The sequence below is a fragment of the Notolepis coatsorum genome (assembly GCF_963971535.1).
Source record: "Notolepis coatsorum genome assembly, contig: SCAFFOLD_113, whole genome shotgun sequence".
Lineage (NCBI taxonomy): Eukaryota > Metazoa > Chordata > Actinopteri > Aulopiformes > Paralepididae > Notolepis > Notolepis coatsorum.
The window spans coordinates 462423-488733 of NW_028170718.1; the positions used below are offsets into that span (position 1 = coordinate 462423).

The following is a 26311-nucleotide window of genomic DNA, read 5'->3' on the forward strand; positions in this document are numbered from 1 at the left end:
TCCGCCTCATCACACTCGTACTCTCCATCCTCCTCCTCATATTTTTTGCATAATCTGCCTCCTTATCAAGAGCTTCTTGCTCTTCTGACTCCACTTTCTGGGCCAGTACCTCAACAAGAGAAGGACGGAGGATGGGTCCAACCGTCCAGACAGGCTCCAACACCTCCTCATCCATTGTTTTTCCCAGTCCATACTTTGATCATAGGCTTTGGGCCTCTTAATAATAATAATAATAAATTGGATTTTAAGAGAGAAGCGCCTTTCTCAGACTCAAGGACACTGTACAAGGAAAGGGTGGAAAAATAAACATTTTGAAACAATAAAAGATACAAAATAAAAATTATGAATATATGTGTATAGTAACAACAGGAAAAAACAAACAAGATAAAAAAGGGAAGCAAGGTGCTGTCTCTTGAATATTGGCTGTTCTGATCTTTTGTAGCAGGCGACTCTGAAGTTGGCTCGCTGTACATGTGGGATGAGACAGACCTTGGGAGGAGGCAGGCGGATCCGATTCCCTCCCGTCCTCCACTAGGGGGGTCCAGGGGGCTCGGGTCCTCACCGGTTCTGATGGTTGTGGGGGGCCTCAGCGGGTACATCTGTCGAGCTTCCGCTCTGCTCAGCTCCTGTGTTCCACTAAGAGCAGAGCGTAAGCTATACGATCTATAACGTAAGGTTATCCTATAACCCTAGTTATGTGAGTATAGCGAGCGCTCTGCTCTGAGGACCCCGTGGTCTTCGCCTTCGGTGGTGAAAGACTTGGGAAGGAGCTGATGGTGTGGCCACGCCCCCGCTTATGTAGAGGAGCGGATGTGGGTGTGGCCAGGCGGATGGGTGTGTGCATGTGGAGACAATTATTCATTATTAGAGTGGATAAAGGGATAGTTCCACTAAGAGCAGAGCGCTCGGGTTATAGAATAACCTTACGTTATATGCTCCTGGTGTGCTGTGAGGGCTCACCTCTCCTGGTGTTAATGGGGTTAGGGTTAGGTTAGGGTTAGGAAGGCTCACCTCTCCTGGTGTTAATGGGGTTAGGGTTAGGAAGCTCACCTCTCCTGGTGTTAATGGGGTTAGGGTTAGGAAGGCTCACCTCTCCTGGTGTTAATGGGGTTAGGGTTAGGAAGCTCACCTCTCCTGGTGTTAATGGGGCCTCCCCTCATGGCAAGGACCAGCTTCAGGGTGCAGCCCTCCGCAATGCTGCCAACACAAACACACAAACACACACTGATCAACACAACGGAGCGGAGACTCTCCCTGCCGCTCCGCGATGCACGCAGAGGGAAGAGCGAGACGCCAGGGTGTGCGGGGCAGCGTGAGAGAGACCTTCTGGCTGAACCGGGAGAGAGAAAGAGAGAAGGCGTATTCTAGAACAGATGAAGGCGTCAACTAAGCTGGTCGGTGCTAAATTCGTCTGGCATGGCCTCAGGAAGGACATCGCAGCCCGGGCCGGCTCCTGCGTGGCGTGCCAGCGTGCAAAGATACACCGTCACACCAAAGCCCCCATGGCACCGTTTCTCGTGCCGGAGAGGCGCTTTGACCATGTCAATGTGGACCTGGTGGGTCCCCTGCCCCCCTCCCACGGGTTCACTCACCTCCTCACCATGGTGGACAGAACCACTAGGTGGCCGGACGGTGGTCCCGCTGGCATCGACCACATCCGCCGAGGTGGCCCGGGCGTTCATTGGGTCCTGGGTAGCCCGTTTTGGCACACCATCTGATCTCACGTCCGACCGGGGCCCACAGTTTACGCCCGGGCTCTGGACTGCAGTTGCCGAGGGCCTGGGAGTGAAGCTCCACCGCACCACAGCCTACAACCCACAGGGCAGCGGCTTGTGTGAACGGTTTCACCGCTCTATGAAGGCTGCTCTGCGGGCCAGCCTTACGGACGGCAACTGGGTCGACCGGCTTCCCTGGGTCATGCTTGGCCTGCGCTCCGCCCCCAAAGAAGACCTGCAGGCCTCGGCTGCTGAGCTGGTGTACGGACAGCCGCTGCGAGTCCCTGGGGAGTTCCTCCCGGATGCCGAGGCTCCCTGGTCGGTCACCTCATCTCGGACTGTGCTCAGGGATGGCGCCGGTGCCTTCACCCCAGTCCCAACCTCCCAGCACTGCCTCCCGCAGTCCTACATGCCTAGGGATCTGCAGTCAGCCAGGTATGTTTTCATTCGCCATGACAGCCACCGTACTCCTCTGCAGCCCCCTTACGACGGCCCTTTTCGCGTCCTGGAGGCGGGGCCTAAGAACTTCATGGTGGACATTGGAGGAAGGTCGGAGCGGGTATCGGTCGACCGGCTCAAGCCTGCCCATTTGGACCTAGACAGGCCAGTTGAACTGGCCCGGCCCCCGCGGCGTGGACGACCCCCTGCCCGGCCCCTGCAAACTGCTTTTCCCTCTCGTCACCTCATATCTCCTGAATCCCCCCCACACGCCGCAATCCCCACCTCTACCCCTGCACGGGTGATACGGAGTCGTTTTGGGTGCCTGATCCGCCCCCCGCCTCGTTGACTGTGGATGATCTTTTGGGGGGTTATTGTGAATTCTGGGGGGGGCCTGTGTGGCGACTCACTTATCACGCACAATTGGTGCAGACATTCACTGGACTTGAGGAGCGGAGTGAGTGCTCCTTTAAGCCTGGGGATTCTGGGAACGGGGTGGGTATTTGGTAACCTACATATGTCAGCTGGCTGCTGTCACTTTGGAGGAGTAACGTTAACGTCTCTGCACTCTGTTGGATGTATGTAATTTATGTTGGGAAGTAAAAGGAAAGACTCGACTACCGTCTCCCGTTTCATCCTTTCTTGCGCTCCCACAGTAGAATGTTTACCTGTAGTCATGGAGACAGTAGAATGTTTACCTGTAGTCATGGAGACAGTAGAATGTTTACCTGTAGTCATGGAGACAGTAGAATGTTTACCTGTAGTCATGGAGACAGTAGAATATTTACCTGTAGTCATGGAGACAGTAGAATGTTTACCTATAGTCATGGAGACAGTAGAATGTTTACCTGTAGTCATGGAGACAGTAGAGTGTTTACCTGTAGTCATGGAGACAGTAGAGTGTTTACCTGTAGTCATGGATACAGTAGAATGTTTACCTGTAGTCATGGAGACAGTAGAATGTTTACCTGTAGTCATGGAGACAGTAGAGTGTTTACCTGTAGTCATGGAGACAGTAGAATGTTTACCTGTAGTCATGGAGACAGTAGAATGTTTACCTGTAGTCGTGGAGACAGTAGAGTGTTTACCTGTAGTCGTGGAGACAGTAGAATGTTTACTTGTAGTCATGGAGACAGTAGAATGTTTACCTGTAGTCATGGAGACAGTAGAATGTTTACCTGTAGTCATGGAGACAGTACTCGTCATCCAGCTCCATGTTGTTCCAGATCAAGTGCTGCTGGGAAACAGGGATGCCTTGTGAGAGAGAGAGGGGGGAGAGAGAGAGGGGGGGGGAGAGGGGGGGGGGAGAGAGAGGGGAGGGGGGGAGAGAAGAGAGATATGGGGGAGAGAGAGAGAGGGGGAGAGAGAGGGGGGAGATAAGAGAGAGAGAGGGGAGGAGGCAGAGAGAGAGAGAGAGAGAGAGAGAGAGAGAGAGAGAGAGAGAGAGAGAGAGAGAGAGAGAGAGGGGGGGGGGGGAGAGGAGAGAGAGAGGGGGGAAGAGAAGAGAGGGGGGAGAAGAGAGAGAGGGGGGGAGAAGAGAGAGAGGGGGAGAAAACAAAAGTGTTTGAGATGGAGAGGTTCATCTCACCGAGGCTGGAAACTAGGGACGCACCGATCCGACTTTTTCAGTCCCGATACCGATACCTGGGCTTTGGGTATCGGTCGATACCGGGTACCGATCCAATACCCATTGTTCAATTAATAAACTGTGTGCCTCTGTTACGTGTGGGTGTGTTTGTACCCTGATCAGGTGTTCCCCAGTGTGATGTGTGATGTCTGTAAATATAATGTAAATATCTAACCCTAACTAACCATACTGTCATGCACTTGTCCTAATAAACTAACCTACACTGTAGCACTCAACACTTTGATGAACATTGTTTCTCAGCTGATAGAGTTGTATCCTTCCTTCCTGATGACCTGTCGTACAGAACTTGTAAGTCGCTTTGGATAAAAGCGTTTCAGCTAAATGACTAAATGTAAATGTGAATATCATGCAGGTCAGTTTAGGTTTAAACAATAAACCGTTCACACTGGAATCTGATATTGGCCACATTTGAAAAACAAGCACTAAGGCTTGCAGTGTGAACGTAGCCTTAATGACACAAACACATAAATGGATAAATGGAGACTCATGGGTCAGGGTCACTACCTTCTAGCCTCTGGTCAGGGTCAGGGTCACTACCTTCTAGCCTCTGGTCAGGGTCACTACCTTCTAGCCTCTGGTCAGGGTCAGGGTCACTACCTTCTAGCCTCTGGTCAGGGTCACTACCTTCTAGCCTCTGGTCAGGGTCACTACCTTCTAGCCTCTGGTCAGGGTCACTACCTTCTAGCCTCTGGTCAGGGTCACTACCTTCTAGCCTCTGGTCAGGGTCACTACCTTCTAGCCTCTGGTCAGGGTCAGGGTCACTACCTTCTAGCCTCTGGTCAGGGTCACTACCTTCTAGCCTCTGGTCAGGGTCAGGGTCACTACCTTCTAGCCTCTGGTCAGGGTCACTACCTTCTAGCCTCTGGTCAGGGTCAGGGTCACTACCTTCTAGCCTCTGGTCAGGGTCACTACCTTCTAGCCTCTGGTCAGGGTCAGGGTCACTACCTTCTAGCCTCTGGTCAGGGTCACTACCTTCTAGCCTCTGGTCAGGGTCAGGGTCACTACCTTCTAGCCTCTGGTCAGGGTCACTACCTTCTAGCCTCTGGTCAGGGTCAGGGTCACTACCTTCTAGCCTCTGGTCAGGGTCACTACCTTCTAGCCTCTGGTCAGGGTCACTACCTTCTAGCCTCTGCTCAGGGTCACTACCTTCTAGCCTCTGGTCAGGGTCAGGGTCACTACCTTCTAGCCTCTGGTCAGGGTCACTACCTTCTAGCCTCTGGTCAGGGTCAGGGTCACTACCTTCTAGCCTCTGGTCAGGGTCAGGGTCACTACCTTCTAGCCTCTGGTCAGGGTCACTACCTTCTAGCCTCTGGTCAGGGTCACTACCTTCTAGCCTCTGGTCAGGGTCACTACCTTCTAGCCTCTGGTCAGGGTCACTACCTTCTAGCCTCTGGTCAGGGTCAGGGTCACTACCTTCTAGCCTCTGGTCAGGGTCACTACCTTCTAGCCTCTGGTCAGGGTCAGGGTCACTACCTTCTAGCCTCTGGTCAGGGTCACTACCTTCTAGCCTCTGGTCAGGGTCAGGGTCACTACCTTCTAGCCTCTGGTCAGGGTCACTACCTTCTAGCCTCTGGTCAGGGTCACTACCTTCTAGCCTCTGGTCAGGGTCACTACCTTCTAGCCTCTGGTCAGGGTCACTACCTTCTAGCCTCTGGTCAGGGTCAGGGTCACTACCTTCTAGCCTCTGGTCAGGGTCACTACCTTCTAGCCTCTGGTCAGGGTCACTACCTTCTAGCCTCTGGTCAGGGTCAGGGTCACTACCTTCTAGCCTCTGGTCAGGGTCAGGGTCACTACCTTCTAGCCTCTGGTCAGGGTCAGGGTCACTACCTTCTAGCCTCTGGTCAGGGTCACTACCTTCTAGCCTCTGGTCAGGGTCACTACCTTCTAGCCTCTGGTCAGGGTCACTACCTTCTAGCCTCTGGTCAGGGTCAGGGTCACTACCTTCTAGCCTCTGGTCAGGGTCACTACCTTCTAGCCTCTGGTCAGGGTCACTACCTTCTAGCCTCTGGTCAGGGTCAGGGTCACTACCTTCTAGCCTCTGGTCAGGGTCAGGGTCACTACCTTCTAGCCTCTGGATCTTGGCCTTGACCGAGACCACGGGCTCGCAGGGCGACACGCGCAGCTCGAAGCAGGTCCCAGTCAGCGTCTCGATGAACAGCTCCATGGTCTCATAGAACGGCAGCTTGTACTGGAAGGCTCCCATGCTGCTGTCATCGTTGTAAAACTCCTTCCTGTCGGCCATGTTGGGCGGGTCAGGAGGGGGCGGGGCTTCAGGGAGAAGGTGGACTGGGGGGGCTGGCCCCCGGGGATAGGCACCGCTCGCTGCCCCCACCACCGCCACGCATCATGAGAGGCGGACTGGGGAGAGAAACAACCAGAGAGAAGAACCCACTGAGAGCGAGGTCCCTTCTTCAAGGGCGATCTGGCCAAGGAGGCGAGCACCGATTATGTCAAATACACAAATACACACACAAGTTGTCAGTAGACTACCATACAACCGAAATGTCTAATAAAAAATTAAATTCCGATTAATAAAATACAAGCACAATAAAACAGTAACAATCAACCTCGGCGTACTGAGGGGACAGAGGCCAGAGGTCAAGTGGAAAAGGGCTTCGCATCAAAGCAGGAGGAGCAGGTGGCGAGGATTTCATTACGATTACGCCATAAAATATGACGACAGACATTCAAAGCTTCACTCGAAAACTTCAATAGAATCTTAAAAAAAAAAAAAAAAAAAAAAAACATTCGGTACAGCCCTGCTTTTACTTGCCTCAGCCCCCCCCCCCCCCCCCCCCCCCCCTGCGATCTGCTCTCTCTTCACAATGTAAAAACATCACACGTATGGCGGATTCAGGTTAAAGGTCTGCCCACAACAACATGGGACAACAGAGACCCATGGATCTGGTAGGTAGGGAGCCTTGTAACCTTGACAACACTAAGTGCACAAACGGTTCCAATGTAACACACACACACACACAGGAAGTGATAACATGAGTCAACCCATATAACTTTGTATGATAGCCAGTGTTGTGCTAGTTACTGAAAAATAGTAACTCTGTTACTTTACTAGTTACTTCATTTCAAAAGTAACTCAGTTACTCTACTAGTTACTTACACCCAAAAGTAATGCGTTACTGTGAAAAGTAACTATTTAGTTACTCAAAATTAAATAAAAAGATTGCTCTCATTAATGCCCTTACAGATACTCAAAATCTGTTGATCAACTTGACAGTTTCCATTCACATCACTGAACTCTGCTAAGCAATGTGGTCTAGATACAAACACAGATCTGACACAAACACAAATGTTGTCCCGAGTCCCAACATAATAAGAAATGCGCCGTGCCTAATTGTATCGCTGCTTAGGTTGAAGGAACAGCCTTGATGTCTGTCGCCAGAGCATTTCATTATAACCGTCTTGCAACGTTGTTTAAGATATCAATCGTGCATTGCAACGTTAGAATAGTTAGGATATCAATTGTGCATGAAAGAACTATATTTATATTGTTTGATTAGTATTGATGAGATTCCCTTGCAGATTCTTACAGTCAAAATCTGTTGATCAACTTTGCATTCACATCACTGAACTCACCAAAAGTCTGCGGTGGTTGAGATGTAACGTTAGTCCAGCCCCTCAAACATTTTCTTTAGCTCATATTCTCTCTCCAAGTAGTTGGAAAACGTGAAGTGTTCCGTCCCATTTGCTGTGTGCCGCCTGGTGATGCTAACTAGATCCCCGAAAGCGAGTGGCTTACTGGCTTCGGATGAGTCCTGTTAATGTTAGACTCAGCTACTAGCTTCGTTGAAGCATGGGCAGTAGATAGTATCTTTGAGCCAAAACACAAATGACATTTAACTAAAACGTTCTTTTCTTTGTGCTCGACAAAAGAGAAAGTGATAATATCCATGTGTACAAACGCGAGTAGTGGGCGCTGCCATGACAGTCAGGACTATAGTAAACAAAAACACGCCCCCAGCACAGCGTGTCCCCGCAGCCCGCAGGTGAGGTGACAGACAGGAGAGGAGGACCAACCACAGCACAGCGTGTCCCCGCAGCCCGCAGGTGAGTGACACAGACAGCAGTCAGGAGGACTGCGCTGGATCACTACCGCTCGCTATCAATCTACATAAAAATACCGCAGTAACGAACCATTCAGTAACGGTAACGGAGTTACTGAATTTAAAAAGTAATGTGTTAGAGTACTAGTTACCGCCAAAAGTAACGGCGGTCCCAACACTGATGATAGCATAATGCTGTATATACCGTATATATTCAATTCAAACCTTTATTTATTCTGGAAAAGGACAATAAGAGGTCACCCTCATTTTCAATGTTGTCGGGACTTACATTTCAATGCATAATTTATTTTTTACAATATAATAATAATAACTATCTATATCGCACCTTTCACACATGGAGTGGACTGCAGCCCAAAGTGCCCCAAAGCAAACAGCATAAAATGAACATAGGCATAAAATTAGTATACAGTTGACAGAATAAAAACAATTCATAAAGTGCAGACATAATAGGTATAAAAGACAATAAAAGTAGTGCAACGTAGAACGTGCAGACATAAGAATAGGCATGAAATAAGTACAATAAGTACAGTGTTGCTCGAAGGCATGTGAAACCCCCCCCCCCTCTTTGCTCAGGCATTTAAATGAAACACCAGGGATATCCTGACACAAATTGTACTTTACCTGCACTATTCTTACCCTGCCTACCTTTATACACTTCCTATCAAATGCATGTGTCGGTTCTATGCTCATTTTATCTCACTACCTGCTATGCACTGTAATTTTAAGAGCACTGCTCTGTTGTAATTCAAAATAGGGATGCACCGATCCGACTTTTTCAGTCCCGATACCGATACCTGGGTTTGGGTATCGGCCGATACCGATCCGATACCCATTGTCCAATTTCCCCCCCAAAAAAGTAATAATATTTTTTTTATTTATCCACATTTTTTTTTTAAAGAATTGTAAAGCATCACAAGTGTGTTTTTGATTTGTTGTAAACAAAGACAGAAAATAAACTTCATTCATTCAATTAATAAACTGTATGCCTCACTGTCACTGTGTGGAAGAGACTGAGATCATTCTTTTGTGCAAGGCAACATCAGGCTCGACTTAAAACATTACTTTCCTAACTTAGTGAAACTAAATGTAACAAATTAACACAGATATAAATGTACTGAATGGTTATTTCTTATTTGATTTCTTATTAAAAAAATAATACATTTAATCAGATTTTTTATTTCTTTTTTATACCCGATCCAGCTATTTTACTGATATCAGCGGCCGATACCAATATCGGATCGGTGCATCCCTAATTCAAAACTGTACTTTGTAAAGAAACTCAAAGTGTTAAGAGTAGGGAGGCTCCTCCTCTCCGCCACCCTCGCTAGAGAGTCCAGCGCCACCCCGACCACGCTGCTGGCCTTCCTGACCATTTTATCCAGCCTGGTTGTGTCCACTGCTCTCAGTCCGCTGCCCCAGCAGGTCACAGCGTACAAGAATGGTTTTCAAATAAACGCTAGATAATCGATAGTATATGTGTGCGCTGCTCTTATTTCCTGATGGCTTTCACAGTCAAAACAGCCATATCACATATAGGGGAAACGCTTATATATATCCGTGAAAACGAGTCTGATTATCCTAAGACTGATAACATAGATTCCTTACCTGAGATCAGATGGTATCCAAGTGGATTATTCCAATTCCTGATCACCATTCAAAAAAATCGATCATTGTATTGATCAACCGTGTATACAGTAGAACACATAATCCCTGCTGCTTTTCAGGCTCCAGAGTGATGCCGGTCGATGCTGCCTGCGTGAGTGAGACGTAAAATGTGGAGTCAGAAATCCTTTCTCCCATTCACTTTCATTGAGTCCAATCCAAAAGGGTGATTTACCATCTGGGAGACGATAGGGGGCGCTTTTTTCCACACCTGAGCGCCGGGGGTGCCTGGAACTCCAACGGTAGGCTCGCTTGATGCAATATGATTTTAGATCGCTAATTTAAAAAAAAACAACGAATAAAACGAATATTCTCGTGATGGGCCTTCAACCGGGGGGGGGGGGTAATAACCAGAGAAAAGCTGTGAGTGGCATTCAAAGTGTTAAGGGGATGCAGACCAGAGAAAGACTTTCGTCTTGTTTACATCAGGGTCTGCCATTTTCAATTCATCATAACTACTGTACTGTATATTTGTATATCTTGTATGTCATAAATGTCTGGATGTAACAGTACTGTCTGTATGTCGTGTATGTCATAAATGTTATGAATTGAAAATGGGGGACCCTGATGTAAACAAGACGAAAGTCTTTCTCTGGTCTGCATTCCCGTAACAATTGTGTGTATTGAGCCGTACTGTATTGTACCCATTCTGCAATCTGTTAATACAAATTTCAATCAATCAATCTAATATGAGGTGATCATTTAAACAGATAGTTGGTCGTTACGAGTCCGTGATGTTTAAACCTAAACGGCGCCACCACCAACATCACCTGCAACAGGTAAACAACGGCCGAGCCACATTTAACAGTTAGCCAAACGTCCACTAGCTAGAAAGCTAGAGTAACCATAGACCACCACCACAACACTACCGGTACTTTGAGCTCAGAGGAGGGGGGAACTTGGGAGCATGTGAATGAATGTTGATTATAGCCACTTACGTCAAGGCTCTGATCAACATTAATTAATTGTATCCCCTCACGAGCTGATTGATTGATTGATTGAAAACTTTATTAACAGATTGCAGAATGGGTACAATACAGTACAGCTCAATACACACAATTGTTAAGGGGATGCAGACCAGAGAAAGACTTTCGTCTTGTTTACATCAGGGTCCCCCATTTTCAATTCATTCCATGTAACACGGAAGTGCAGTAGATATCCCCATAGATATATATATATGTATATCCCTCCCAAGCTCCATGTAACTCGGAAGTGCAGTAGCTATCTCCGACACGCCCCCCCCCCTCCCCTCACGAGCTCCATGTAACGCGGAAGTGCAGTAGATATCCCCCACACGCTCCGCTCCCCCCCTCCCCTCACGAGCTCCATGTAACGCGGAAGTGCAGTAGATATCCCCCACACGATCCGCCCCCCCCCCCTCCCCTCACGAGCTCCATGTAACGCGGAAGTGCACTAGCCAACAACTCAAACAAAACAATGGCTCCTACCTTTCTCGGTGGCTAGCTTAGCGAACCGCTAGTAGCAATAGTCCCGTCCTCAATTCCGGTTTAGCTTTCGAGAGCACCTACCAAATCAAGCGCCATCTCCTTCACATTAAAGCCAAACGACAATTAATTGATTACACTTCCACGTCCGTTGGAGTGACGCTGTGCTCCAGGTTGTTGTTGTGGGCCAGCTTCGTGAACTCCTCCCACCTGTGACGTCACTCCAACCAGCCAGCCGCGGGAGGGGAGGGGCGGGGCTAGCGCGTTTGGGTTGCCAAACTTTATTAACAGATTGCAGAATGGGTTTGATTGAATTGAATTGATTGAAAAGTTTATTAACAGATTGCAGAATGGGTACAGTACAGTACAGCTCAATACATACAATTGTTAAGGGGATGCAGACCAGAGAAAGACTTTCGACTTGTTTACATCAGGGTCCCCCATTTTCAATTCATCATAACATACATGACATACAGATAGACAGTACTGCTACATCTATACATTTATGACATATCAGATTTGCAAATACAGTACTGTTTGTGATACAAAAGTGTCCAGAAAAGGAGTGTATATACATTTGGCATAGAAACTGTACATTGGAGGAGGTTGGTTGGGTGGGGTGGGGTTGGGTGGGTTGGGTGAGGGCTGTACATTGGAGGTGGGGGGGGGGGTTGGGAAGGGGACACACACACATTTTACACTGTACATTGGAATATTGACAAAGCCTTACTTGGTCATTTACTGTACAACTAGGTTAGGACATTTGTAGGGGCCAGTTTCGAATTGCAGTCTCACGTAGGTGTTTTTTGAGAGTGTTTTTGAAGGTGGGTAGTGATTCACATTCCTTTACAGCTTTAGGCAGGGCGTTCCACATTGATGTGGCATAATTGCGAAACGTGTTTAGTCCCTTGTTTGATCCGAATCTGGGTTTTACATGATTTGTGGAGCTCCCTCTGGTGTTGTGATCGTGGTATTCACTGACCTTTGGGAAGTATTTTGACATGTACATGGATACCTTGGTCGCGTAGTGTATCTTGTAGACCAGGCCCATTGCAAGTTGCTGTACTCTGTCGTCTACTCTAAGCCATCCTAGGTTGTCAAAGTGGGCAGGGGTGAGGTGGGTTCTAGGAGTCAGGTCAAGTAGTAGTCTGACTAGCTTGTTTTGAGATGTTTGTAATTTGTTTTTTAGTGCCTTTGAGGTGCTTTGGTACCATGAGGTGCAAGCATAGTCGTAGTACCCTTGAATGATGATGATGGGTACAGTATGAAACTGTATGAAACTGTATGAATGAATGAATGAATGAATGAATGAATGAATGAATGAAAATGAATGAAAACTTTATTTAACAGATTGCAGAATGGGTACAATACAGTACGGCTCAATACACACAATTGTTAAGGGGATGCAGACCAGAGAAAGAAGTTTGTCTTGTTTACATCAGGGTCCCCCATTTTCAATTCATATAGACATTTATGACATACACAACATACATGACATTTATGGCATAGGGACATATAGGCATGGCCGCCTAGTTATAGTTGAAAGTGGGGGTGCAAGTTTTTTTTTTTTTTTTTTTTTTTTTTGCAATGGGTGGTTTGGAGGGGGTCCGGCACGACCCCCTCCACGGCAGATTTTTTTACATTTAATGAACACCTGTATGTGCAATTTCCTGCAATATAGAGCCTTCAATCTTGACCAAAATAAAGCTGCTCTTTTCACTATAAAACTCAGTTTATATTGCAGTATGATAGCTATAATAATAATAACTTCACTGCGAGGGCTCTTTTAGCTAACGCTAGCTAGGCACGTATGATAGCCAATTACTATTATAATAATAATAACTTTCCCATCCTCCCAAAGCCCCTCCAGCCCCGTTCACATCCGCAGCACCAACAACAACAACAACAACTAATTGACGCTATCAATAGCCCCAGTGAGCGCGGCGGCTGAATGAATGAAAACTTTATTTAACAGATTGCAGAATGGGTACAATACAGTACGGCTCAATACACACAATTGTTAAGGGGATGCAGACCAGAGAAAGACATTTGTCTTGTTTACATCAGGGTCCCCTTTCGTGACTGTGCTGCACCGAGTGAATCCACAGTCACTTGCTCCTCAATGGGAAACCAACCTAGATTTACCATGAAGGACTGGTTCTGGCCGAACCGTTCGTTATACAAGTATCACAGAGACATTACAAAGGTGCTCACAGTTGCACGAGGGGTTCGCACAGAGATACGGGATGGTTTGAAAGCTCGGCGTTGCTAATAAATATTTTTAATATTTTTTTATAAACTGCTCAAAGCGGCATTATTTCCGCCGTTGGGTGATCACAGCGCCTGCGCACCATCCTGTATCTCTGGATTCACTCGGTGCACTGGGTGCAGCGCCGAGGCTCACCATACGAGAAATATTCAGTTTCAATCTGTTTGCGCATTTAGTATACAGTCACAGTGTTCGACTTACGTGATGATTTGCTCCATTTTGATGTAAACGCCGAAGAATAATCCTCACGAGTCACAATGTTATCCAATATCCAGCCTGAATTTTTCAAGGGCTTTCGAAAAAGCCGCCTCCCCCAACATGTCGTATACGTCATGCCGACGAACCGTGGCCCGTGGGCACTGGATCAAACCATTAAAGTGGGGGGTCACACAATCTTTGGAAACTTAAAAACTTGCTATTAAGTGTCATTGCGTATTATTAATTTGATTGAAATTACGTAGTTATGGTTCGATAAGATTTATATATTGGGGGGGGATATTTATATCATATGATACGATCAAAAAGTGAGGGAGCAAAGAGACAAGCTTGCTCCCCCAAGTTCAATAGTCCTGGAGCACGTGCATCGTCTGCTCCGTTAAGTGGGCGCCTATGCATATAGGTATTTAGTACTGATACATTTGTGACATAAACGGTATTCAAATATACAGTACTGTTACCCCTAGATCTTGACAGAGTATATACATATGATGGGGAGGGGACTGTACATTAGGAGGGGGTGGGTGGGTGGGAGAGAAATATACATATACGGCGGGGAGAGAATATATACATGCGGTGGGGAGGAGACTGTACATTAGGAGGTGGTGGGGGTTTTGGGCATTTACGGTGGCCAGTTTCGAATTGCAGCCTCCCGTAGGTGTTCTTTGAGAGTGTTTTTGAAGGAGGGTAGTGATTCACATTCCTTTACAGCTTTGGGTAGGGCGTTCCACATTGATGTGGCATAATTGCGAAACGTGTTTAGTCCCTTGTTTGAGCCGAATCTGGGTTTAACATGATTTGTTGAGCTTCCTCTGGTGTAGTGGTTGTGGTATTCACTGACCTTTGGGAAGTATTTTGACATGTACATGGGTACCTTGGTCGTATAGTGTATCTTGTAGACCAGGCCCATTGCAAGTTGCTGTACTCTGTCGTCTACTCTAAGCCATCCTAGGTTAGTACAGTACGGATCAATACACACAATTGTTAAGGGGATGCAGACCAGAGAAAGACTTTCGTCTTGTTTACATCAATGTACACCTCCTCCAATGTACAGTTTCTGTTGTTCTGTTGACCCTGGGTCTAACTCAGTCCTGACCACTAAAAAACAGTACTGTATATTTGTAGATCTGGTATGTCATAAATGTCTAGATGCAACAGTACTGTCTGCCTGTATGTCATATGTGTTATGATTAATTGAAAATGGGGGACCCTGATGTAATTAAACAAGACAAAAGTCTCTCTCTGGTCTGCATCCAGCCAAGCTCAGGGACCTGGGCTTGAACTATGACCTCTGCCAGTGGGTCTTGGACTTCCTGACGGGCAGACCCCAGGTGGTGAGAGCAGGCAACTGCACCTCCTCATCCATCACCCTCAACATAGGGGCCCCCCAGGGCTGTGTTCTGAGTCCCCTCCTCTACTCCCTGTACACACACGACTGTGTGGCTCAGTGGAGTAGCAACACAATCATCAAATTTGCTGACGACACAGTGGTGGTGGGCCTGATCTCTGCCAACGACGAGAGGGCCTACCTGGAAGAGGTCAAGGTCCTGGCGGGATGGTGCCAGGAAAACAGCCTCTCCCTGAACGTCAGCAAAACTCCCCACCCTCCAGAACATTTACAACAAGTGGTGCAGGGGCAAGGCTAAGAGAATCATTAAAGACTCCAGTCACCCGAACAACTGCCTCTTTGAACTGCTGCGGTCAGGCAAGCGATACCGGAGTCTCAAGGCGAGCACAGAAAGACTCAGAAGAAGCTTCTATCCCCAGGCCATCAGGCTGCTCAACGAACAATGAACACTACACAACAACAACCATCAAACGCACATAGCACACACATCCACACGCACACACTCACTTTAAACAAACACACTGTAGCACCCACTCCCCACACTTTATAGCACACACTCACTTTAAACAAACACACTGTAGCACCCACTCCCCACACTTTATATTTATTGATGAAGGATTGCACTACAACTCGTACACCTTACTGTAAATTGTACCTAAATTGTACCTCATCCCATTTCTGCTTTGCACTATATAGTATTGTACATTAGTACACTGCATAGTATTGTTATATTATATGGTAACTCAGTTACGTCTATTCTGCATCGAACATTGTACATATGTCTATACTGAACACTGTGACCTCATTTTCTACTTCTAATTTACATGCTATACTATGTTATTTGATACTATCTTGTCTAGCACAGTCTCTGGAGAGTAACTTAAGAAGCATTTTGTATAGGTGGGGCCACATTCACTCAGTTTCAGTCACTACAGAACACTATATATTATTCTAGGTGGGGCGGGGCCACATTCACTAAGTTTCAGTCACTACAGAACAGTATATATTATTCTAGGTGGGGCCACATTCACTCAGTTTCAGTCACTACAGAACACTATATATTATTCTAGGTGGGGCGGGGCCACATTCACTCAGTTTCAGTCACTACAGAACAGTATATATTATTCTAGGTGGGGCCATGTTCACTCAGTTTCAGTCACTACAGAACACTATATATTATTCTAGGTGGGGCCACATTCACTCAGTTTCAGTCACTACAGAACACTATATATTATTCTAGGTGGGGCCATGTTCACTCAGTTTCAGTCACTACAGAACACTATATATTATTCTAGGTGGGGCCATGTTCACTCAGTTTCAGTCACTACAGAACACTATATATTATTCTAGGTGGGGCCACATTCACTCAGTTTCAGTCACTACAGAACACTATATATTATTCTAGGTGGGGCCACATTCACTCAGTTTCAGTCACTACAGAACACTATATATTATTCTAGGTGGGGCGGGGCCACATTCACTCAGTTTCAGTCACTACAGAACACTATATATTATTCTAGGTGGGGGCCACATTCACTCAGTTTCAGTCACTACAGAACACTATATATTATTCTCGGTGGGGCCACATTCACTCAGTTTCAGTCACTACAGAACACTATATATTATTCTAGGTGGGGCGGGGCCACATTCACTCAGTTTCAGTCACTACAGAACACTATATATTATTCTAGGTGGGGCGGGGCCACATTCACTCAGTTTCAGTCACTACAGAACACTATATATTATTCTAGGTGGGGCCATGTTCACTCTGGTTCAGTCACTACAGAACACTATATATTATTCTAGGTGGGGCCACATTCACTCAGTTTCAGTCACTACAGAACACTATATATTATTCTCGGTGGGGCCACATTCACTCAGTTTCAGTCACTACAGAACACTATATATTATTCTAGGTGGGGCCATATTCACTCAGTTTCAGTCACTACAGAACACTATATATTATTCTAGGTGGGGCCATGTTCACTCAGTTTCAGTCACTACAGAACACTATATATTATTCTAGGTGGGGCCACATTCACTCAGTTTCAGTCACTACAGAACACTATATATTATTCTAGGTGGGGGCCATGTTCACTCAGTTTCAGTCACTACAGAACACTATATATTATTCTAGGTGGGGCCACATTCACTCAGTTTCAGTCACTACAGAACACTATATATTATTCTAGGTGGGGCGGGGCCATATTCAATCAGTTTCAGTCACTACAGAACACTATATATTATTCTCGGTGGGGCGGGGCCACATTCAATCAGTTTCAGTCACTACAGAACACTATATATTATTCTAGGTGGGGCGGGCCATATTCACTCAGTTTCAGTCACTACAGAACACTATATATTATTCTAGGTGGGGCGGGGCCATATTCAATCAGTTTCAGTCACTACAGAACACTATATATTATTCTAGGTGGGGCGGGGCCATATTCACTCTGGTTCAGTCACTACAGAACACTATATATTATTCTAGGTGGGGCCATGTTCACTCAGTTTCAGTCACTACAGAACACTATATATTATTCTAGGTGGGGCCATATTCAATCAGTTTCAGTCACTACAGAACACTATATATTATTCTAGGTGGGGCGGGGCCACATTCACTCAGTTTCAGTCACTACAGAACACTATATATTATTCTAGGTGGGGCGGGGCCATATTCACTCAGTTTCAGTCACTACAGAACACTATATATTATTCTAGGTGGGGCCACATTCACTCAGTTTCAGTCACTACAGAACACTATATATTATTCTAGGTGGGGGCCATGTTCACTCAGTTTCAGTCACTACAGAACACTATATATTATTCTAGGTGGGGCCATGTTCACTCAGGTTCAGTCACTACAGAACACTATATATTATTCTAGGTGGGGCCATGTTCACTCTGGTTCAGTCACTACAGAACACTATATATTATTCTAGGTGGGGCGGTGCCATATTCACTCAGTTTCAGTCACTACAGAACACTATATATTATTCTAGGTGGGGCCATATTCACTCAGTTTCAGTCACTACAGAACACTATATATTATTCTAGGTGGGGGCCACATTCAATCAGTTTCAGTTACTACAGAACACTATATATTATTCTAGGTGGGGCGGGGCCATATTCACTCAGTTTCAGTCACTACAGAACACTATATATTATTCTAGGTAAGGCAGGGCCATATTCAATCAGTTTCAGTCACTACAGAACACTATATATTATTCTAGGTGGGGCGGGGCCATATTCACTCAGTTTCAGTCACTACAGAACACTATATATTATTCTAGGTGGGGCCACATTCACTCAGTTTCAGTCACTACAGAACACTATATTATTCTAGGTGGGGCCACATTCACTCAGTTTCAGTCACTACAGAACACTATATATTATTCTAGGTGGGGCCATATTCACTCAGTTTCAGTCACTACAGAACACTATATATTATTCTAGGTGGGGCCATATTCACTCAGTTTCAGTCACTACAGAACACTATATATTATTCTAGGTGGGGCCATGTTCACTCAGGTTCAGTCACTACAGAACACTATATATTATTCTAGGTGGGGGCCATGTTCACTCTGGTTCAGTCACTACAGAACACTATATATTATTCTAGGTGGGGCCATATTCACTCAGTTTCAGTCACTACAGAACACTATATATTATTCTAGGTAGGGCCATGTTCACTCAGGTTCAGTCACTACAGAACACTATATATTATTCTAGGTGGGGCCATGTTCACTCAGGTTCAGTCACTACAGAACACTATATATTATTCTAGGTGGGGGCCATGTTCACTCTGGTTCAGTCACTACAGAACACTATATATTATTCTAGGTGGGGGCCATATTCACTCAGTTTCAGTCACTACAGAACACTATATATTATTCTAGGTGGGGCGGGGCCACATTCACTCAGTTTCAGTCACTACAGAACACTATATATTATTCTAGGTGGGGCCACATTCACTCAGTTTCAGTCACTACAGAACACTATATATTATTCTAGGTGGGGGCCATGTTCACTCAGTTTCAGTCACTACAGAACACTATATATTATTCTAGGTGGGGCCACATTCACTCAGTTTCAGTCACTACAGAACACTATATATTATTCTAGGTGGGGCCATGTTCACTCAGTTTCAGTCACTACAGAACACTATATATTATTCTAGGTGGGGCGGGGCCATATTCACTCAGTTTTAGTAACTACAGAACACTATATATTATTCTAGGTGGGGCGGGGCCACATTCACTCAGTTTCAGTCACTACAGAACACTATATATTATTCTAGGTGGGGCCCTGTTCACTCAGTTTCAGTCACTACAGAACACTATATATTATTCTAGGTGGGGCGGGGCCATATTCAATCAGTTTCAGTCACTACAGAACACTATATATTATTCTAGGTGGGGCGGGGCCATATTCACTCAGTTTCAGTCACTACAGAACACTATATATTATTCTAGGTGGGGGCCACATTCACTCAGTTTCAGTCACTACAGAACACTATATATTATTCTAGGTGGGGGCCACATTCACTCAGTTTCAGTCACTACAGAACAATATATATTATTCTAGGTGGGGCCATGTTCACTCAGTTTCAGTCACTACAGAACACTATATATTATTCTAGGTGGGGCCATGTTCACTCAGTTTCAGTCACTACAGAACACTATATATTATTCTAGGTGGGGCCATGTTCACTCTGGTTCAGTCACTACAGAACACTATATATTATTCTAGGTGGGGCGGGGCCATATTCACTCAGTTTCAGTAACTACAGAACACTATATATTATTCTAGGTGGGGCCATGTTCACTCTGGTTCAGTCACTACAGAACACTATATATTATTCTAGGTGGGGCGGGGCCATATTCACTCAGTTTCAGTAACTACAGAACACTATATATTATTCTAGGTGGGGCCATGTTCACTCTGGTTCAGTCACTACAGAACACTATATATTATTCTAGGTGGGGCCACATTCACTCAGTTTCAGTCACTACAGAACACTATATATTATTCTAGGTGGGGCGGGGCCACATTCACTCAGGTTCAGTCACTACAGAACACTATATATTATTCTAGGTGGGGCGGGGCCACATTCACTCAGTTTCAGTCACTACAGAACACTATATATTATTCTAGGTGGGGCCACATTCACTCAGTTTCAGTCACTACAGAACACTATATATTATTCTAGGTGGGGCGGGGCCACATTCACTCAGTTTCAGTCACTACAGAACACTATATATTATTCTAGGTGGGGCCACATTCACTCTGGTTCAGTCACTACAGAACACTATATATTATTCTAGGTGGGGCCATGTTCACTCAGTTTCAGTCACTACAGAACACTATATATTATTCTAGGTGGGGCCACATTCACTCAGTTTCAGTCACTACAGAACACTATATATTATTCTAGGTGGGGGCCACATTCACTCAGTTTCAGTCACTACAGAACACTATATATTATTCTCGGTGGGGCGGGGCCACATTCACTCAGTTTCAGTCACTACAGAACACTATATATTATTCTAGGTGGGGGCCACATTCACTCAGTTTCAGTCACTACAGAACACTATATATTATTCTAGGTGGGGGCCACATTCACTCAGTTTCAGTCACTACAGAACACTATATATTATTCTAGGTGGGGCCATGTTCACTCAGTTTCAGTAACTACAGAACACTATATATTATTCTAGGTGGGGGCCATGTTCACTCAGTTTCAGTCACTACAGAACACTATATATTATTCTAGGTGGGGCCACGTTCACTCAGTTTCAGTCACTACAGAACACTATATATTATTCTAGGTGGGGCGGGGCCACATTCACTCAGTTTCAGTCACTACAGAACACTATATATTATTCTAGGTGGGGCGGGGCCACATTCACTCAGTTTCAGTCACTACAGAACACTATATATTATTCTAGGTGGGGCCATGTTCACTCAGTTTCAGTCACTACAGAACACTATATATTATTCTAGGTGGGGCCACATTCACTCAGTTTCAGTCACTACAGAACAGTATATATTATTCTAGGTGGGGCCACGTTCACTCAGTTTCAGTCACTACAGAACACTATATATTATTCTAGGTGGGGCCACATTCACTCAGTTTCAGTCACTACAGAACACTATATATTATTCTAGGTGGGGCCACATTCACTCAGTTTCAGTCACTACAGAACAATATATATTATTCTAGGTGGGGCGGGGCCACATTTACTCAGTTTCAGTCACTACAGAGCACTATATATTATTCTAGGTGGGGCCACATTCACTCAGTTTCAGTCACTACAGAACACTATATATTATTCTAGGTCGGGCGGGGCCACATTCACTCAGTTTCAGTCACTACAGAACACTATATATTATTCTACATTTACATTTACATTTAGTCATTTAGCTGACGCTTTTATCCAAAGCGACTTACAAGTTCTGTACGACAAGCCATCAGGAAGGAAGGGTACAACTCTATCAGCTGAGCAACAATGTTCATCAAAGTGTTGAGTGCTACAGTGTAGGTTAGTTTATTAGGACAAGTGCATGACAGTACGGTTAGTTAGGGTTAGATTTTTTTATTGTTTTTTTTCTTTTTTTTTTAAATTCAGATAATGGTTGAAGAAGTGCGTCTTTAGTCGACGGCGAAAGATTGGACGTGATTCGGCTGTCCTAACTGGGGTGGGTAGTTCATTCCACCATTGTGGGGCAAGGACTGAGAATAGGCGACTTCTCTTTGATGACCCTCCCGGAGCTTGGATAGGAGTAGGTCTGAGGCGGCCAGAAGATGCAGAGCGTAGGGGTCTTGAGGGTGTGTAGTTAGAGACCATTGACCGGAGGTAGGCGGGAGCGGTTCCCTTTGCCGCACGGTATGCTAGGTCGAGGGCCTTGAAGCGGATTCGTGCAGCAATGGGGAGCCAGTGCAGGTCCCTAAGAAGTGGGGTGACATGGGCCGACTTCGGTAGGTTTGAGATCAGGCGGGCCGCTGCGTTCTGAATGAGTTGAAGAGGCTTAGTGGCAGTGGCCGGGAGGCCAGCGAGCAGTGCATTGCAGTAGTCGAGGCGGGAGATGACTGTTGATTGGACGAGGAGTTGGGTGGCTTCTTTTGTCAGGAAGGGGCGTATCCTTCTGACGTTGCTCAGGAGGAATCGGCAGGTTCTGGTCGTCGCTGCGATGTGAGCAGAGAAGTTCAACTGGTCGTCGAGGACAACACCAAGGTTCTTGGCGGTCGGGGACGCAGTCACAGCTGTATTCTCGACTGTGATTGAAAGGTCGGTTAGGGGGGAGGATTTGGCCGGCAGGTGGAGCAATTCTGTTTTGCTTAGGTTCAGTTTGAGGTGGTTGGACGTCATCCAGGCTGAGATGTCGGACAGACAGGCCGAGATCCGCTCAGAGACGTGGATATCTGAGGGAGGGAAGGAGAGGAAGAGTTGAGTATCGTCGGCATAACAATGGTAGGAGAAGCCATGAGACGTGATAATGTTACCCAGTGATTTAGTGTAGAGGGAGAAGAGAAGGGGTCCTAAAACCGAGCCCTGGGGGACACCCGTCCGCAGGGGGCGGGTGGCCGACAGGGTCCCTCTCCATGACACTTGGTAGGAGCGGTCATTGAGGTATGATGACAGGTGGGGCCACGTTCACTCAGTTTCAGTCACTACAGAACACTATATATTATTCTAGGTGGGGCCATGTTCACTCAGGTTCAGTCACTACAGAACACTATATATTATTCTAGGTGGGGCGGGGCCACATTCACTCAGTTTCAGTCACTACAGAACAGTATATATTATTCTAGGTGGGGCCATGTTCACTCAGTTTCAGTCACTACAGAACAGTATATATTATTCTAGGTGGGGCGGGGCCACATTCACTCAGTTTCAGTCACTACAGAACACGATATATTATTCTAGGTGGGGGCCACATTCACTCAGTTTCAGTCACTACAGAACACTATATATTATTCTAGGTGGGGCGGTGCCATATTCACTCAGTTTCAGTCACTACAGAACACTATATATTATTCTAGGTGGGGCCATATTCACTCAGTTTCAGTCACTACAGAACACTATATATTATTCTAGGTGGGGCCATATTCACTCAGTTTCAGTCACTACAGAACACTATATATTATTCTAGGTGGGGCGGGGCCATGTTCACTCTGGTTCAGTCACTACAGAACACTATATATTATTCTAGGTGGGGGCCATATTCACTCAGTTTCAGTCACTACAGAACACTATATATTATTCTAGGTGGGGCCATATTCACTCAGTTTCAGTCACTACAGAACACTATATATTATTCTAGGTGGGGCGGGGCCACATTCACTCAGTTTCAGTCACTACAGAACACTATATATTATTCTAGGTGGGGCGGGGCCACATTCACTCAGTTTCAGTCACTACAGAACACTATATATATATATATGACTTCCGGTTTAGCGCAATATGTAGCGCACGCATTTGGCAACAGCTCCGCTCCCATCAACGTTAATTTCGTTTAAAAACATTATTTGGACAATACCAAAAGAGATAAGACCACATCGTATGTATTTATAAGACCTTCTACTAACTATATCAAAAGACAACATGGGTAAGGATAGGGGAAAGACGGCAAAGAAACAAGAAACGGCAACTTCAGCGGCGCAGAGCGAAACACGATCAAGAAGACACGGTCTAGGCGACGCGGGTACAGAACCGTTGGCGACAAGCCCCGACGAGGAGAATAAAGAGGAAAATACACCGGGACCATCGACTATGGTCCCCGACAGAGAGACAATAGTTGTCAACATAACAGGAGCGACAGGAACAAGCTCCGTGAGAGATAGAGCAGCTGATCTGGATAAGATAATAGCAGACAAATCCATCGCCATCGTCACTGCACCTATACCACCAGCTGGCACAAGCAGTACAACCATACCACCCGATTTCAACTCACTGACTAACCTGATGAAAGAACAGATTACACACATCGAGGAGCTCAAAGCACACGTCGATGAGCTCAAAGCACACGTCGAAGATAAATTCGATCGCATCGATGCTAAATTGGAAGAAGTCAAGAAAGCGGTCGCTGCACAGTCCGAGCGAATCACGACAGTGGAGAATTCGGTGACAGATATTACACTGGCAGTCAAAGTGAACGAAAACACCATCTGCAATGGCATGACAGAGATGGCAAATGAGATAGAAAGTGTGAAAGAAGCATGCCGGAGGGAAATACAAGAGGTTAAAGACGAAGCGATGGAGAAGCTACTCGAATCCCATCGCTACCACAGGCATAATAACATCCGCATTGTAGGGCTTGATGAAGCAGTCAATTGCGAAGACGACAACTTTCCAACAGTGCTATCATTGATTTTGGGTAACAACTTTCCAAACAAAGTGCCGAAAGTGGACCAAGTTTACAGAATCGGTTCTCGGGAGCAAAGAAGCAAAGGGCCAAGAGTCATCATTGTTACTCTGCGGAAGACATCAATAAGAGATGACATCATCAAAATTGCTCGCATCCAACGTGGGATGCTGAAACATGGTGAACATTCAATATTTATCTACGAAGATCTAAGCAAAGAAGCCATCGCTCGACGTCTACCATACAAGGAGGTGATGCAAAAATTGTTCAAGGCTGGCCACAACCCACGGCTAACATACCCGGCGCTGTTAACGATCGTGAAAAGGGACGGCCGCAGGATTGGATTACGCACACCTAAAGAGGCTGAGGATTATTGGATTAAATATGGAGGAGATAACCCAAGTCAGAACGACATTGTCTGAAAACAGATAAGCCGATTCATCTCCCTCTTTCTCAGTGTATATCAGTATTAGAATGACTTTTATTGTGTTCATCAAAGTAGCAGATGATATGCAGGCCGTCTATACCAATGCGTACTGTGTATAATACGTTCCGTAATACATTATAATTTCAGACTCTGGTCTCCGGGGAGACAAGTACATATCATTGGCAATAAGATCAATCTGGAATATTCTGGCTTTATCGCTCCACTGCCCTGGGTCTCTTAGATCATTCTGGAACATAACAACAGTCTATTGGTACTAGTATATTCTACAACCTTCTAGAATATAATGCACCATGACAACGAAGGCCTACAACTCTAACATTAAACATCCGGTGTGTATATACATAGCAGATAATCAATTGACTGAAGTTCAATCAGTCCTTAATAATACTTTAAAAATCAACCACACCTAAACGTATGAACACAACAAGGTTATTCTAACAATTTAAGTAATCACTCCACTGATGAAGTGACTGGCACATTGAAGCTCTAAAAGGCTCTGCTTTTCTATTGTATCTAATCACTTAATTCGGTTCTAGTGGCTTCTCCACGTTGAATATTATTCTATCTCTCATTCCTTATCTATATATTTTTTTTTATTATTCTATTTTTTATCTCTATCTTTTAACTTACATTGTTCTTTTCCATTGTTCTTCACATTAAGGTGTCAATATTTCTCTACAATCTTTTCCTTTTTCCTGACTTTCCTACATGTTAGTAGAGGGTTCAAATGAATATGTCGATGAAAGTTTATTCTCTTTTTTTTTCATTTTACACAATATTTCATTACAGTAAGGGAAGGTGCAAGACCAAAAGCGACATTCTATTGCATTAGAATGAAAATGTTAGATCCTATGGCAATTAGCATAGGAAGATTAGGATTACAATGCTCAGTTTGGGCAATCCGGTGGACTAAGGGAGAGAGTCATTCGCGGAGGATGTGTTTTTGGAACACAGGCCTGTACGACTCTCTGGGCGAGGGGAAAATAGGGGATTTTTATTTGTATATATATATGTTTTTAAGCTCGGCTCTCAACGGGACCTCATTAATTGGATGTACATCTATTGTAGCTTCGCACTCCAGAAGCATTACCAAAAACTACACAAGAACATGCATAGATTATGGCTAGTTTGAATATAATGATATGGAACACTGGTGGGATAAACAAACAACACAAACGCAAAAGCGTGCTCACACTGATGAAAAAAGAACATGTGGACGTGGCTCTATTAAGCGAAACGCACATTTTAGAGGAAGACATAGATACGTTAGCGGATAACATATACCATAATATTAGTCACTCTTCTTTTGGTACGAGAACTCGAGGTGTAGCCATAGTCGTTAGACGTAAATTAAATATCGAATTAAAAGGGGTATGGTCGGATGCTGAGGGGCGTATAACTATAGCTAGGATTGTACATAATAACAGGAAAATAGCGTTGGCAGCGGTATATGCCCCAAATTTGTACGAAGTGGGTTTCTTCACTTCACTAACCGGGGAAATGTTAAACCATCCCGAGTACTCATATATAATAGGTGCGGATTTTAATGCCATTTGGAATCCAAGGATGGACAAATCTTACCTTGCCTTTTCCAGCGAACAAAAAAATTCATCTAAAGCATTAAAAGATTGGTCAAAGACTACAGGGGTAATTGATTTATGGCGCTCACTT

General features: G+C 45.4%; 1 protein-coding gene across 2 annotated transcripts in view; it reads right to left on the bottom strand.

The window, feature by feature from the left end:
- zfand4 (zinc finger, AN1-type domain 4) overlaps positions 1-11164 on the bottom strand; it is a 33293-nt gene extending 22129 nt beyond the window's left edge. The window contains exons 1-4 of one of the 2 annotated variants that reach the window (XM_084339338.1): positions 10994-11164; positions 5863-6159; positions 3332-3407; positions 1130-1197 (exon numbers count right to left, since the gene is read on the bottom strand). In XM_084339338.1, the coding sequence (XP_084195464.1) occupies positions 1130-1197; positions 3332-3407; positions 5863-6043 (325 nt within the window). In that variant the 5' untranslated portion in view covers positions 6044-6159; positions 10994-11164. Of the gene's footprint in view, positions 1-1129; positions 1198-3211; positions 3242-3331; positions 3408-5862; positions 6160-10993 lie in introns of those variants that run through there. The other variant, XM_084339339.1, reaches the window with a different exon arrangement.
- Between the last annotated feature and the right edge of the window lie 15147 nt (positions 11165-26311).